The following is a 16,924-nucleotide window of genomic DNA, read 5'->3' as shown; positions in this document are numbered from 1 at the left end:
AATTAGAAAAAGGCTAAATAGAAGCAATTTCAGTGGTCTCAGACATTTGAACCCCGCTGTATATTCATAATCCCAGCAACAAAAAGCCATTCTGTGCACCAGCATGCGTATGTGTGTGAGTGAGAGAGATAAAGAATGGGTCTTTAGCTTTGGCAGAATATGCTGTTATGTAATTCTCACCAATAAAGCATTTTTTTCTCTAGCAGTTGAATGTGAGATGCTGTTGGAGATGGGAGCCAGGTTGACAGGATGAGTTTGTGTATGCGAGGAATTGTGGCGGTCTGGATTTCTGTGCTGGCTGTAGGCTAACTCTCTCAGGCTAGCCTGGTGTAATTGCCCTGTAAATTTCCCGTAAGCCCCCTTTGTTATGCCCGACTGTAAATGTCTCTGCAGTGCTTTGAAACCGCGTGTCAGGAACACGCGGGGGTCTCCGTACTGCTCCGAAAAACAAACAAATGTCCACACAAACACATCAAGAAACCAAGGATATCAGGGACAGAATAACCTGAAGGAAGTTGTCTAGAGAAATGAATTGATGGATGGAGGGGAAAAGAGTGGGATGAAATGGAGTGAGGAGAGAGTGATATGCCTGAAATATGGTGATAAAAAAGAGCAGCGTAAAACATGAAGGTCAAAAGAAAGAGTGCAGCGGTTATGGTGAGGGGAAGAGATAAAGGAGAACAGGAGAACAGGAGCAAGAAATCATAGATGGAGCGATGGAACAGGAGACGAAAGAATAAACGTCATGAACAGACAATGAAACAGTGAAGAGAAAAATATTTGAAGCTTCAGGACACACTTAAAAAAAATCTTAGATCAGTAAATACTTGTAAGTGTGCGGACAGACAACAGTAAATAGACAGACACATACACAGAGCGCTACTGAAGAGCAGAAGCTGGTTTGCGCCCGGCCGGATGCGCTTCTATGCTTTCTGGTGCTTACGTCACCCTGCTCGTGACGTCTCGCTGCTCCATTGGACGGATTTGACACGTGCTTCAGAACGCGGTTTCGCAAGGGCGTTCCCAAAGCGATCTCGACGCAGCTTGAGTTCCTGAAGGGGAACCAATATTTTCTTTTGCTTCCTATTTTGTATAGGAATAGTTTACAAAAAGTGGAAATTATGTCAATTTACTCATCCTTATGTTGTTCCAAGCCTACATGACTTAATTTCTACTGTGAAATAATAATATTTTGAAGAACGTTGGGATCCAAGCAACAGACCCCATTGACTTTCATTGTATGGAAATTTTTTTTTACTTTCAATGTATCTTATTTTCACTAAATATTTCAGTTTGTAGGTAATCTATGCCTTTGAGTCAAAGCATAGCTGAAGAAAAGAATGGGTATTTGAGTTTGTTCTGTTAAAATGATCAGTTAGTTACCCCTGTTGAGGCACTTCATGACAATCTTTTCTCATAGAAAATGTGACGAAGCACTTAAAATTGCACAGTTTAAACCAATAGAAATAGAGGAAACAATCAGCATTGATACATAATCTTGAAACAATAACTTTTTCGTTAATGTTGTCATTTTGGGCTTTTACTGACACCTAGTGGTGTGGATGTATCAATTTTGATTCCAAAAGTAAAATTGTCCATTAACAGTGAGGTTGCTGGACTAAATTGAGTATTATTCAGCTGGTCATGTGATCTCAAAATGGTGAAATGATAAACCTGCTCCATATAAAATGAAATAAATTTTTTTAGGCAACTGAAATGTCTGGAGTATTTATCTAAAAAAATGTCTATTCAGTTCTTTGTGTAACATGTTAAACTATTTAATGAGGGAAAAAATTACTGCATAAACCTTCAATCTAAATAGCCAATTATTACAGTGATGAGTCACGGCGGTTTGACATTTTCAGTTCAGTCAAGACATTTACTTAAAATAATTACTTATGATAATTAAGTAAATGCATTCAAGAAAGCCATTTGCGTGTCCTTCATTATTTTTTTAAGTTCATTGAACTTTTCATTTTGTACTGTGCAGCTTTAGAATACGGATACGGATGAGAGAGAATATATGAAGGCAAGAACATGGATGTAATTAGACGGGTGGAACAAAGAGACACGAGATGGATGTTCAGTCCATTTTCTCCTCTCTTCGCTTTTTGCGTGTCCTTTTCACTCCCTCCTTCCATTTTCCCTCTGCTCCTCCTTTCTTCCGCTCTCTCTCGCCCGCCCGGACAAAGCAGTTTGATTATACTGTGAGACTGAGCTGCAGAGCAAATAACATTTCTGAAGGAGAGAGATGGAAATAAACAGGCCCCTTGCCGGAGAGATAGCATAGGGAAAAACACGAAAGAGATGATGAGGAATCCATGGTGGGGAGATAAAGAGGAGGCAAGTTAAGGAAATGTAAAGTAGAGACACGGTGAAAAGTTAGGGACAGTTACACGGAGAAAACCAGAGGAAGCAAGTGACACATGAAGCCGGTTACAGAGGAAAAAGTAGCTTAGTGTGAGGGTTAAGGGGCTGCAGACAAGAAAAACGAGGGGAAAATGAAGGAAAGAGACGGGGTTTGATGTTAAGGAGGAGGTGGGGGAGCCTGTGTAGGTGTGAAAGCAGAAGGGAATGAGATTAGTGAGGAAAAGCATGCGGTAGGAGAGGGAATTATGAGTTTTAGACAGGAGTAGAAAGCAGAGAAAAGAAAAGAAAAGAACAAAGAAAAGAATGGCAGGGGATAGAAATATGCCGGATTGGAGAAAAGACAAGGTGCTGAGGGAGATGGAACTGGGAAAGACCAGGAATGAGAGAGTGACAGATTGAGATAAAAAGGAGAGAGGGGATTTGCAAGGGATTATGTTTTATTTATGGCGTGAATGTTTTTTTAACCACGTATGATTGGCAGAGAGCAAGATTCTTCAGAGAGATAGTTTTAATTTTAGACCACAGAGTGAAAGAAAGAGATATATAAAGATACAAGCAGGGAATCTCAGTCCGTCAGTTTTTCAGCCAAAACTGCTTGCTCACTGATTACCTGAGACATCAGGTTAGGTGACGTCTGGGAGCTTCAGGTTGTGGAGAATCATGGCTGGAAAAATAAAACCCAGTGATGAGTGACTCATGAGTTACGAAGATATCAGGTGCTCACAGAGAGAAGCAGAAAGACTGAAATTAAATTGGATTAAAGGAAAGAATCAAAGGACATCTTAATGTCTCAACAGCGCTAGTATTGTTAAACTTTGACGTGGATCTCTTAGGATGTCCTCATCTCTGCCTGGTTGTCTGCTAATTCATTTCAGAGTTATAAGTGCGTGTGCGTCTGTGTATGACTACGTTCTTTGTGTGAGGGCGTCTGGTGGTTCCACTGTACGCTGTAATTCAGCTAGCTAATCTCAAGCAGGGTAGTTGTTCATACGCCTGCTCTGTATCTGGCCTTCTACCAAGTCACTAAAATTGAACTCACCTGCATAATTCACAGCTGCTTTCTTAGTAGGGAAAGATAGGGAAAGATGCCCTACCTTAAAGGGACAGTTCCCCCAAAACGGAAGATTTTACTCACCCTCATGTTGGAAGTTACTGGGGTTCAAAGCTGTTGTTTTGAATCCCATTGACTTTCATTGAAGGGACAAAAACTGTTCAGATGATCGTCAGAATTCGTCATTAACAAATACATTTAAAAAAAAAACTTCATACCCTAAATAAAATAAATTCACAGTTCCCGATAATCCAATGACAAACAATTACATTATTAGCCAAAAAACTTTTCAGATGGAACAAATCTCACAAATGTTGATGTTCAGATAAAAAGTCAATATTAACCATTCAGACTAAGATCAAGAGTGTAAGCTTTCCCCATCTTACTCTACTGTACTATTGAACTGCCATGATATGGCCTTTTTATATTTTCTATTTATTTAGATGTATTTTATTTATTTATTTACTCTTTTATTTAATAATTCATATTGTTTATTTATTTGCTCATTCTACCTATGTTTCTTCAGGATAAGGATTTGTACAATTTGTGTGTATTGATACATCGCCCTCATCTGGCCAAATCCTTAAGTTCTTCTCCATGTCCCACCACTCCGCCAACATACTTTATTTATTTGCTTCTCATAGCATCAGTACACCGGCCTGTTATCGATCTCTTCACTTTCACACCTAATCCAATTGTGAGCATGTGTATTTTATTATGGTTTGATTGTAATAGGGTCAAGATGAATCCATCTGCAGTTTCTTGTTGTTTTCGCCCTGCTGTCGGAGCTCATAAACTTCCATGCCCACAATGCAGATACGACTGCAAACAACTCCCACGCAAGTTGTATTGCTCAAGCTTGTGTAGCGGACTCGACCGCCCCTCCGCTATTTTCCTGAGAGCTGCGAATGAACCCGCAGCTGTCTTTCTCCTGCCCTGTGCCTGCCTCTACATCTCTCTCGGTGTCTTTCCACCCCCGTCAACGAGTTGGCAAGTTTCTCAAATGCTGTATTGGCACCACGGCATGCTCCCCTCCCTCCGTGCCATTTGTTTTCCTGTTCTCGTCCCTTCATTTCGGTCATTTACATGAAGAGGAGACAGCTGGCGTGCGGCAGAGTGCATTTAACGGATGCTCAATTATCCGTGTTTTGTTTGACTTCTCAATCAAACACATTTAGCTACTTTTGTTGGGAATTTGGCCACACTTGTTTGAGTTCTGTTAGGTTTGAATTAGGGTTTTAATTGCCTCCCATGCATTCACAAACCTTCTCTTGATGTATAGTGCTGTTGGAACAATTAGGAGCCATTAAAACAATGGCGGCCAAGTCTGCGGACGCCCGAGTGCTGAGTAATAACAGTCATTAGAATAATAATTGGGATAGCAATGGCGGTGCCGATTGTCGTGATATGAATCACAATATTGATGCGGAGGACAGAAATAATAATGGCTACAATTACAATGGCAATTGTGCAAAATTCCAGGACGTCCTCAGTCACTGTCTCTCATTTTCTTCCCTGTTCTCGCCTCCTGATTTCAGCTCAATACCTCACCTGTCAATGTTTTATTTACCCGCTCTCCCTCCACGCTGAATTTAAGACAAGGGTACTCGGAGATGGATAGAGCTTGACAGGATTAAATTTAAATAAAGCCAGACGAGTGGGCCAATGGGTGACGAAGGCCATCTAGCGCCTTTATAGACTCTCCTATGTTTCCCTCCTGAACTTTTGTCTTTTGTCTCTTTTCAGCAAAAACTCCATAATAATCCTAATCGTTCCTCTAAGAGATGTTTTGCCTCTGGTCTATAACCAGGATGTCCTGATGAAATGTTTGGAAGCAATCTTGACTTCAACTTTTAACTTTGAAAGGAAAAAAGTTTCATTTTTGCTAATTTGTAGACTTGCAATGGTACAACATTGGATAAAGATGCATTGCAGAAGAAAGTCAAGAAAAGTCATGAATTTTCATCACGCTGTCATTTCCACCACATCTCAAGTGCATTGATGCATGCATTCCACTGTGGTGGAAATAATATTTTGAACATTTTTGGAATAAAATTGCCAACCCTTGTTAAGGCTAATTTCATAGCTATTAAGTATTTTATGTAGCATAAACACACAATTAAATATTTTGGTAATACTTTAGAATCACTATTAACCAAGAGTTTTCCCTGAACAAACTCCTAATTTGCTGCTTATTAATAGTTAGTAAGGTAGTTGTTAAGTTTTGGTATGGGGTAGGGTTAAAGGATCTAAAATATGGTCATGCAGAATAAGGCATTAATATGTGCTTTATAAGTACTAATAAACAAGCCAATATGCTAGTAATATGCATGCTAATAAGCAACTAGTTAACAGTGAAAATTGGTCCTTAAAATAAAGTGTTACCAATATTTCAAACTATTTGCATAATTTGATAAAACTGTGGCTTGATTGGAAATGACACATATTAAACCTTGTTCACATTTGATATTTAACCATTTGTTATATTCATTTATTTTCTGTCATGTTTTATCTGAAGCTCTTTACTGACACTGTTGTCTCCTTAAAGGTGACCTATCATGCCCCTTTTACAAGATGTGTGTGTGTGTGTGTGTTACGATGCTGATGACCATTAAACGCGTCATCACAGTCTTGTGAAAAGGGTCCATACCGGTGCTAGCCTTTGCAAATAAACACTCCACTATTAGTACAAGTCTGTTATCTTTACAGAAAACGCACTCGGTTTAAAAGTCAGTTATCTGATTGTACTGTGCATAAAAAATGCACTTTATGAATTACACATGGAAATTAAGTATCAAAATATTAGATACCTTAAAAAACTTGAATAAATAGTAAATAAACATTTTCTAACAAAAAGTGCAAAGTAACAAGTAGAAAAAAATTTAAATGCATAAAGAACTTGTATGAGATTTTTTCCATCTACAGATTTTTCCCTGACCTTCTTTTCTCTATAAATTAAGGGTGCACACTATTGCTGAAAAGCACAACCACTACTTAGCAGTCAGATGTCCGTATGCACAAAGGCACAGATCCCTAAACAAGGCCATATCTGCAGATGAAACTTTTTTTGTAGAAGCATTTTTTAAATTTGAACTAGCATCTCATGACTACACCACGCAAAAGACACAGGCACAAGTGGATTGTAAAAAACACGGTGACATTAATGATTCGTTTTGAGAAAAGCACGTGATCTATGACGTCCGAAGCTTCACCGAAACCACGTGACTGCTTCAGTATCTGGTTCAAACGAAGCGAACCTCGGCGCCGTTGCCTTTACATTATATTACATTATAATGTGTTAGCATTGTTTGTTTATTTTTTTAAATCGTAATTTATATATTGAGCTCAAAAATGAACTTTGGCCATGAAATAACAGTCTGGACTGAGGCAGAGTTAAAATAAACAGATCATAGATTTAATTTATGAATTTATGTTTTATTTATTTTACTTATTTTAGTGCCAGTACACCAACACAAATGAATGACTTTGACAATGACCATTATTTATATAAAATATAATAAAACAAAGAATCAGTTGTAGAACCACATGTGAAACCACTGACTGTAACGGAACATAACACTTTGGAAGGTGTTATATAGCATAAACCGTTTTAAAAAGCTTCGAGTAATGAACCTTTTTCCGATACAATTGTGTTGAAAGCTTCGCTACTTCAGAACGCTTCACTTCGCCATCACTAGCATTTTCTTCGAAAAGCAAAATTAATCCACCTTGTCTTCAGCGGCTCAGATTTCGGGAGTAAGGAGAGAGCTATGTGGATTCATACATCCAGCTACAGAACACCTGAAACACTTGGGAGACATTCTCGTCAGTGCAGCAATGGCGGACTGTGTACAACTCGCTGTGAACTCACTCAGGGCGGTTCTATGTTAAAACGGCAGTGTCTGTCAACATTTGTGGGCGGGGCCTGTGGCTAATGTGACGTCACATTAGCACCAAGTCGGAAAACAGGTAGTTGGGAGACACTGTTTATGATTTATGGGGATTTTAAAAAAAAGGAGTGGGTGGATTTTTATCATTATAGGGTGGTTGTGTACACACACTGCCAACACACATTTATGTCCAAACACCATGCAAAAGTGAATTTTGCATAATAGGTCCCCTTTAAAAAACAAGTTCACTAACTTTTCCAGTGGCAAAATTGTTGGTTATGGTGGAAATGACACAGAGGGACAGTTGTAATTTGAGTATAAATTGATATTTTCGCATAATAGACAAGTACACTAACTTTACTAGTGGCAAAATTGTTGGAAATGGCACTGAAGGACAGTTGTCCCTCCTGCATAAACAAATTAGAAATTGGAGATTTGAATAGGAAAAGTTTGCAAGACAGTTTTAACACGATGTTTATATAACAAGAAGAGGAAAAAAAGCACAACCTTTGGAACATAAGTGCCTATAGATGAAACACCCTTCACTTTCTCCACATTATTATTATTATTATAGTGTGAAATGAGTCACCTACACAATACTCCATCAACTGTTCCAAGCTCAAGCTATATACAGCATGTCTGTAACATGTCAGTTTGAGCATGTCAGACATCTTGTCCTAGCAAGGTGAGTAGAGCGATGGAGGAGACAGGTCTCAGCGAATCAGCAGCTGTGACAGTTTTACCCTAGTGATCTGCTGTGATGTCATCAGATCGAGTCTGTTCTGGTGAAGAATGAGGTGCCTTGGTGTCAGGGTTGTGAATCATTACAGTCCACCGGAGACAGGCTCTCCACGAAGACCACGGCTAATGATGTGCTGAAGGTTCCAGCAGCATGCTCGCACGGGCCAGCTGTGATGACCTCATGTCCAACCTCCTCTATATTGTGCTAAAATAAACATCAACAATACTTGAGCGTCACCCAGAACATGCAGTAGATGTTACGTTCAACTAAGGCATGGTGTTAGATTTAGCAGTGAAAGTGCCATTAGATGTTCTGTGTTCCCTGCGTATGACTGATCCGAGTTCATTCCCGAAAAAAAGCCGCCATTACTGGCGCTTTCACGAGCTGGATGTCAGACCGAGCAGATGGAAGAGAGAAGTGTGTCAGCCCACAGTAATGGATAAAGATAACGATGCTATTGGTCTTACCAGCACTTAATTAGGACCCTTTTCTTTCTTTTTCTCCCTCTCGCTGTCTCTCTCTATCTGTCAGTCTCTCATTATTTTCCTTTTTTCACTCACTCGGTCTCTCCTCTTCTGCATAGTTCACGCTTCTAAGCACAAAGGTAGTTACGTGAGCGAGGTGTTAATTGGTCACGGAGGTATTTCTATCTTCAAAATTGCTCCATGTGCCATTTTGTCTCCTTCTGTCCATCAAAAAATATCTTCATAAATGATTCATTTCACAAAATGAGAGTTCTGCATTAACTCTCTAAGCCCTCTTTCTTTCAGCGCGGGGGCAGGCCGTGCAGGCTGAGAACGTGACCGTGCTGGAGGGGGGGACAGCACAGATCTCCTGTCGTCTCCAGAACTATGACGGCTCAATCGTGGTCATCCAGAACCCACGCAGACAAACGCTCTTCTTCAATGGAACTCGAGGTGAGCGCAGACACTGCTTCACTGGCAGTCATTAGCAGATCTTTTAAAAGCCCCATAAAAATAACATCATTTCAAGTGTTCAAACAAAGTTGTTTTGGCATCATTATTTTAATATGCTGGCACACATTACTTAAGAAGATTAGCTAGAAGACTTGAAGATATTGCTGGGATACACAGGATATTTTATTTTGTTTAAGCAACGTAAACAACAACAAAAACAACTTTACATCTGACAATTGATATTTTATTGCAACTTTATATTTCAAAATTACAATTTTATTTCTCATAATTGTGACAATTCCATGCAAAAGAGACTTCAGTTATTGTATTTGCAACTTCATCTCCAATCATCTCCCCTGTGCGCCTCAGCACGCTAAAAGAGCTTTTTCCCCTAAAAGAGCAATTTCGGGTGGGTCTTTTTAAAGACGACGTTGCGTGGCAAACTTGACGTTACGTCTTCGCTGTGATCAGCGGCAGCTGGATGCAATAATCGCATGCCAATGTGCATTGGCTCGTTTAGTTTACACTCGAAGTAGATTGGTCTCTCTAAGCGAGATCCCAATTTCGTCGGTCATCCGACGTGACGTCTCCGTTCCCTCCTTCAGGGAACGAAGGTTACCATACGTAACCGAGACGTTTTACATATTTAATTGCGAGTTTGTCACTTTATACATAAAAATGTTGACTACTTGCAGTTGTGTCTTTATATTTCACAGTAAGACTTTCTTATATTAAACTTATTATAAAACTTAATTGCCTTATACAATGCTTAACATTTAATTCATCTTATAGTTATCAGTGATCACATAGATGAAATTTAATTTTGGTTTATTTTGATTTATTTGTACATTTTGATTTGACTTTATATGTCTCAATATGACTAATTCTAATAACTGACTTCATTTGATTCTGTTTATGTCCATTTCTCGCAATATAGACTTTAATTCTTATAATTAAAATTGTAACTTACTGAAAATTGCAACTTTATATCTCACAATAGGGCTTTATTATCTTGTAACTGCAACCGTTTTTCTTGTATTTCCTGCAAAATTGTGACTTTTCTGCAATTGAATCCCTTTATATTTCACAATGTGACTTTTTTCGCAGATTGCAATGGATATATGTCACATTGTTGACTTTTTTCTAGAAACTGTAATTGTCTCACAATGTGACATTATATATCTCATAATGTGACATAATAACACGAACAAACCTTTATACACTCTCAGAAAAAAAGGGTCAGATGCTGTCACTGAGAAGGTACCCTTTAAGGTACACCTTATTACATTATTTACTCCTGAAGGGTGCATTTTACTACCTTAAAGGTACGTATTTGTACCTAAATTGTACATATTAGTACCTTTTGAAAAGCTACCATCCCAGTGACAGCCTTTTTTGTCTGAGAGTGTAGCATCTGCTAAGCATCATATAAAGTTTGACAATGATCGTATTAAAGTTCTTCCCCATTTTTATTAAATTCCAGCTGCTGCGTTTTTTTTAGCAAAAGTACCAGAATTAATTTATTGAGCACTCCTTCTCTGACAGTGAGTTCATCAGACACATTCCATATCCATTAATGGTTCTCATGTAGCGCTGGTAAGTGGTAAATATGTTAAACACAACCTTGGAGTCCGTGCTAGCAGTGGAGCAGTCTCTTTTCATGCTGGTTAGCTTTTATCATCTTTGAAATATATTTATTCTGGCGCCATCAGTCTTTCTGAAACCTTTTTTTAACTGATTACACCTTATTTCAATTTCTTTTTAAAGATCCTTTTATGTAATAACCGTTGTTTTTTCCACCGCAGCCGTCACTATCACTCAAAATTGAAATCCCTTTAAGTGATGACTCTCTGTCACCCTCGTCTAACATGATATGTAATGTTTTCATCCTTGCCTTTGTAACCCTTGCCTCAGAAAAGGACTCAGAAAGCATACGTAATTCGGTGAAAAAAGGGAATGGAGAAAAATAATAAAATTGGTAGAAACAGAAAGGACCACAAAAGCTAAAAGCTAAATTAGTATCCGTGATCTCTGCTTTTATAAGTGCATGTAATTGGGCCATTTTGTAGGAGCTAAATCACCCCTCTTCTGCGCCATTCACACCACTATTTCCAGACACACTTTTTGCTAACAATCTTTAGGCTTTTAATATCGGTGGATTCTACAGTGCGATCATGACAGCTCCAGGCTGCCCTTACAGCTTGAGTGCCCTGGTCTAAATGTTCAGAGAAACGCAAATGAAAACCTCTGCTTGCTAACTAATGAATCCCGATAACAGTCTTTTAGAAGGCAGCAGGGCGTAAATATCCCTCAGCGGTCATGTATACAATAGCCTATCAGCATGCGCCCTTTCCATGAGATTCCTTCTGATTGGCCAAATCTGTGAGGTATGTAAATGAGGCGTGACTAAAGGTGACACTGGCCTGGACAATGCATTGACATTTCCCTGCCATTAAGCATGAGTGAAGGCATTTATCTCCTTTAGTGAGGCTCTTTTACTCCCGTCGCGTGAAACATGGATCGAGTGAGAAGATACACATCACGAAAAAGGGCTCACTCACTTATTCAGTTTTATCACTCATTCATTCACTAACTCACACATTCTTTCACTTACTCAGTATATAACTAATTCATTCATTCAGTTGCTCGTCACTGACTATTCATTTTAGCAATTCACATCCAGTACTCAATGTATTTTGTTGATTTGTTCATGCATTTAATCATTTATTCACACATTTGTTCAGTGTATCACAACTTACACATTCGTTCAATGTATCACTCTTTGACTTACTTAATGTACAACTCTCATTTACAGTGAGTTACTCGATCACTGATTGATTCATATAATGATTTATTTGCTCAGTGCATCACTATCACTCACTCAGTGTAACACACTGAATCATTGATTCATTCATTCACTCGCTCATTCATTCATTCACTATCTTGCTCTTTTTTCACTGTACTGTATCTCTCACTTAATGTACAACTCATTCACCAACTCATTTACTCGTTCATTGACTGATTAATTTAATGACTCATTCAGTTGTTTGCTCACTGATCTATTTAGTGATTCACTTATTCAATGTATCACTATCACTCAATGTAACATCCTGAATCAATGATTCATTCAATGGGTTTATTCAATGTTTCACTCTTTTTCTCAATATAAAATTCTCATTCACTCATTCAGTTGCCCGCTCACAGACTGTTTTATTTAGAACTTGCTCCTTCGTTCAGTGTATCATTCACTAAATCGATAAATAACTCATTCACAGATTCCATTGCTCATTCACTGACTGATTCATTTTGTGTTTACCTTACTCAGTGTATCACTATCACTCCCTTAATATAGCACTGAATCATTGATTCATTCACTCACTCACTCACTCGTTCATTCATTCAAACGGTAATTTGTTCAATCACTTGTTTGCTTATTCAGTCACTCATTTGCTTATTCATTCAGTTTCCAACATGACACACAGATAAATGCAGCCAGGTGTTGAAAAATGTCTGGGTTTATTCAGATCAGTAATCATTTTATGGATCCAGTGTGTCATGCTGCTATCTGCGAGTGTTGAATCTCCAGAGCACAGTCGGCCACAGACAAAAAGCTCTAAAAGGAAGTAGGGAGAAAAGTATTTAGTGCCAGTCAATACAAAATGGGTTTGTGTGAATCTTATCCCAAAAAGGCCCATCCAGCCTTTGTAACCGGCATCATTATTTGTTATTATTATTATTATTTTCTGACAATTGATTTTTCTCTCACCTTGGTTTCAAAGTGCAAATCATTTTCAACACTAGATGCTTCTGTTTTCTGCTTCCCCTCTGTATTTATGTGTTGTTCTGTGCTAGTTAAAAACCCTCGTATGTTGTTTTCTTCTCCTTTTTATGTTGCTGTATTCTTTTGATCTTTATTGTGTGATTTTTCTTGAGTTGGAGGAGTTCATTTGAAACTGTAACTTGCAAACAACAAACTACTACTAATTAAAAGTAGTTAAGCTACAAGCTTCCCTTTTGATAGTAGCTAGCAACACAACAAGCTAATTCACTGAAATTGTATTTAAAGGGTTAGTTCACCCAAAAATGAAAATTCTGTCATTAATTGCACACCCTCGTGTCGTTTCAAACCCGTAAGAAAATGTAATACTATTTTATTTTAATATCAAATCATTTACAACCCTTATAAGACAAAGTGGTATTTATATATCTTACACAATCGGGATCTACAAAACATTTTTTTCTGACAACTAAACAATTGAAAATAGCAGTATTTAGGCATGGATGAACATGTAAAGTGCACATTACTATTAAAATTTTTGGAGCCGGCCAAAAATTTTAATGTTAATGATTGAAATCTCTTATGCTTACCAAGGTTGCATTTATTGAATTAAAAAGACAGTAAAAAAAACAGTCATAATATGAAATATTATTACAATTTAAAATACTTGTTTTCTATTATAGTATATTTTAAAATGTAATTTATTCCTGTGATGACAAAGCTGAATTTTCCGCAGTAATTTCTCCAGTCTTCAGTGTCACATTATCCTTCAGAAATCATTCTAATATAAACATATTATGCCTTTACTGTGACTTTACTTTTACTTATACTTTTGTTACTTTAAGTTAATGTGAATTGCCAACCACAACCCATTTTACTTACGTAATGGGCTTGACTTGATTTTAATCATTGTGAAAAGAAGGCGTTATAAACCAGAATGAAGCAAAACTCGAAATAGGATTGCTAAAACAATGCCTAAATGCCTATTTGGACGTCAGTGGAAAAGGGAAGTCATTTCAGAGAAAGAGAAAGTCATTCCATTTTGATTAAAAATTTAAAAGACACATTTTCTTCTTTGCAATAACATGCACCAGTGAAATTGCTCAAAATAAGACTACAAGGATGCATTTAGAAAGCAAATAGGCTCAATTTTAATTTAATTTGAACTTGCTTATCCTGGGGTTCCTTTATCCTTACTCTCTCTCTTCTAGCACTGAAAGACGACCGTTTTCAGATGGTTCTTTTCACGCAGCGCCTGGTGCGGATCACATTGACTAATGTAAGTGTATCTGACGAGGGCGGCTACTTCTGTCAGCTCTACACCGATGACACACACCACCAGGTGGCGACGCTGTCGGTGGTGGTGCCCCCAGAGGTCCCTACAGTGGAGGTGAAGACAGAGGCAGTGGAGGGCGGAGAGGTGGAACTCACATGCATGTCCCCGCGGAGCAAACCACCAGCCACACTGCGCTGGGTTCGAGACCGCCGAGAAATCGCAGGTGAGTTTAATTTAAAAGTCACATTTATATATTATACATGCGCTTACAAACATGACAGACACATATAAGCACATATGCAAACACAAAAGAGTCAGCTTTTCTTAAAAATCCTTCACATTTGTGCATATTGTGCATATTTGCTTTGTCTCTTTGTCAGACCCTCTGTCTTCACGGTAAATGTCATGCATTTCAACTAATCTCTGACAGCCAGGACTATACGCTTTGCTCCTCTCCCCCATGTGTTTGCTCATTGGCACATTTTCCCCTGTATTGCTTTATGTCACTCTATCGAATTTCAAATGCATCTGTCCATCTGGGTCTCTTCGGATGTGTGCAGATGAACGTTTTTTTGCCACATACACCCCCCCCACAGAACTGGATCCAGGTGCGGCCCCAATCTGTGCCTTTCTTCCTTTTCTGTCAACTCTACCTCATTTTCCTGCTTTCTCTCCTCTTTTTTTCTCACTTCCATCATATTTGCTCTATCTTTTTGTTTTGGGCTCCAAATAAGGGGAAAACACAGAGAATGAAAATGACAAAGACACAGAGACAGGGAAAAAAGAGGCAAGGAAAGTATAGGGTGAGTTTCTAGGCTTGGCGTGCTATCAATGTTGTTGAAATATAAAGCTGTGAGCACAAGTGTCTGTCTGTCTGCGACAGGTTCAGTAAGACAGGGCTCAGTTTGAATTTAGACTTCTGAGCCCACCGCTGTTCCGCTTCAGTAAACATAATTTAAATGTCTGCCTGATCAAGGTTATTTAAGCAATATCACACAAGTAAGAGTTATATAAACAAGTTTATGTCAGGTAACGTGTTTCAGACAACACACAGGCTGACAGCTTGTCTGGAAAAATGACAGACTAAAAACTCCACAAAGCCACTTCCATATTCTGGTCTGGAATGCCATTAACACAGACAAGCGGAGTGACACACACATTAAAAAACTGGCCCGTGTGGTTACACCAATGCTGCGTTTATGTCATTTTATTGTGAGATGGTAACTCTGAGATTGGATAACACTTTAAAATGTTCAATTTAGTGAATGCACTACTAACAGTACTTTTACAGCATTTAGTAATCTAGGCTTAATGTTTTGGAAAGAAGTTTGTATGCTCACCAAGGCTGCATTTATTTGATCAAAAATACAGTAAAAACAGTAATATTATTAAATATTATTATTATTATTTTAAAAAATCGGTAACACTTTCTATGAAAGTATGATTATTTATAACTTGCAATAAACGCCATGTTAAATCCACTTAATTTATAATGGATTATAAGTCTCATATCTTGACAGTATTTATTTAAGATCTGTACAGTATCTTATTGATATTACAATAAATATAGTTAAAATCAAATGTGCCATATTACACATTCATCAGATATCTGATCTTATGGCTGTTTAAGAAACATTTTTTATTAATATAGCTGTTGTTGTTGTTGGTATTTATAAGTGGTCTTTGTCTGCTTTAAGTAAAGTAACAAGTTAACAATGGCAGGATATGATACTTATAATACATTATAACTATGGGAAATATAATCCATTATACATTATGCATTCATTATAATGCCTTAAGAATACTCTTTTAATGTATTTTAAATACAGGCTTCATAGAAAGTGTTACCAAAAAATCTTACCGACCCCAAACCTTTGAACACTAGTGTACATTTTGAACATTTCAAATCAAAACAGTTACATTGCTTAAATTACAAACAAACCTCATCAATAAACAATGCTTTATTTTTAAATTAATATTAACCTAGGGTGATTAGTTAAAACATTAACATTACTTAATGAATAATGATCAAGCATGATATAACAATAAACAAAGCTATATTTATAAATTAACATTACATTTTCACAGCATTTCTTAATTTATATGTTAGAGTGCTCCAATGGTTATGTATTTTTAGGCAAACTTTCAAGTTAGCATCAGCCTAGTTTCCTAGTTTTTCCATTGGCTTCTAGATTATTGCAAAAAATAAACTCTGTGACACATAAATGTTTATGGTTCATACTTTTTGTTCATCATGACAACTTTCATGAATTTTGAAGGCTAAATATAAGCCAAATGTAAGCTAGAAATAGTTTAAAACAGCTATAAATAAAAGTAAAAGCCACACAAAATCACAATTAGATATTACTGATGTATTTCATGTTTAGAATAAAGCATGAAAATATCTTGAGCTCATGTTAACCACAGACCTTATTTTAGGCATTTAACTTAAAACCCATAAAAAAAACATTGACTTTGTTATGATGGAACCGAAAGTGTAAAAATGCGAACACTTTTCCAGATTTTGTCATCCCCGTGACACTGTTTATTTTTAGTTAATGAGTTAATGATACTTAATATAATAGAGCCTTATTGTAAAGTTGTTTTAGAATCTTCTCTGAGCTGTTTATGTCTTCAAACTCAGAAATAATTGTTTCTATAGCAGTACACATAACACAAAAGAGGATCTATTTTTGGCTTTGATGTTAATGACACCACAATACTCGATTGCTACATTGTTCAAAATGAAAAATTCATAATAAAACACAAAGCAAGTATAAAATTACATATCAAAAAATGGCTAAAGATCATTAATTTTTGCCACTGCCATTCTGATTGTTTTTATCTGGCATTGCAATAGTCAAGTTATTGGTACTGTCTGGTAAATATGAGTTTGACAA

At 37.4% G+C, this 16,924-nt stretch overlaps 1 protein-coding gene across 3 annotated transcripts in view; it reads left to right on the top strand.

The window, feature by feature from the left end:
• LOC107723444 (cell adhesion molecule 4-like) overlaps positions 1-16,924 on the top strand; it is a 156,522-nt gene that overhangs the window by 100,434 nt on the left and 39,164 nt on the right. For all 3 annotated transcript variants that reach the window (XM_016532069.1, XM_016532068.1, XM_016532070.1), the window contains exons 2-3: positions 8,824-8,970; positions 13,960-14,247. In XM_016532069.1, the coding sequence (XP_016387555.1) occupies positions 8,824-8,970; positions 13,960-14,247 (435 nt within the window). The remainder of the gene's footprint in view (positions 1-8,823; positions 8,971-13,959; positions 14,248-16,924) is intronic.

The sequence above is a fragment of the Sinocyclocheilus rhinocerous genome, unplaced genomic scaffold (genome assembly GCF_001515625.1).
Source record: "Sinocyclocheilus rhinocerous isolate Xijiao unplaced genomic scaffold, SAMN03320098_v1.1 scaffold241, whole genome shotgun sequence".
Taxonomy (NCBI): Eukaryota; Metazoa; Chordata; class Actinopteri; order Cypriniformes; family Cyprinidae; genus Sinocyclocheilus; species Sinocyclocheilus rhinocerous.
Note: the sequence above shows the minus strand (reverse complement) of the source record. Positions and strands in the feature narration are given on the sequence as shown.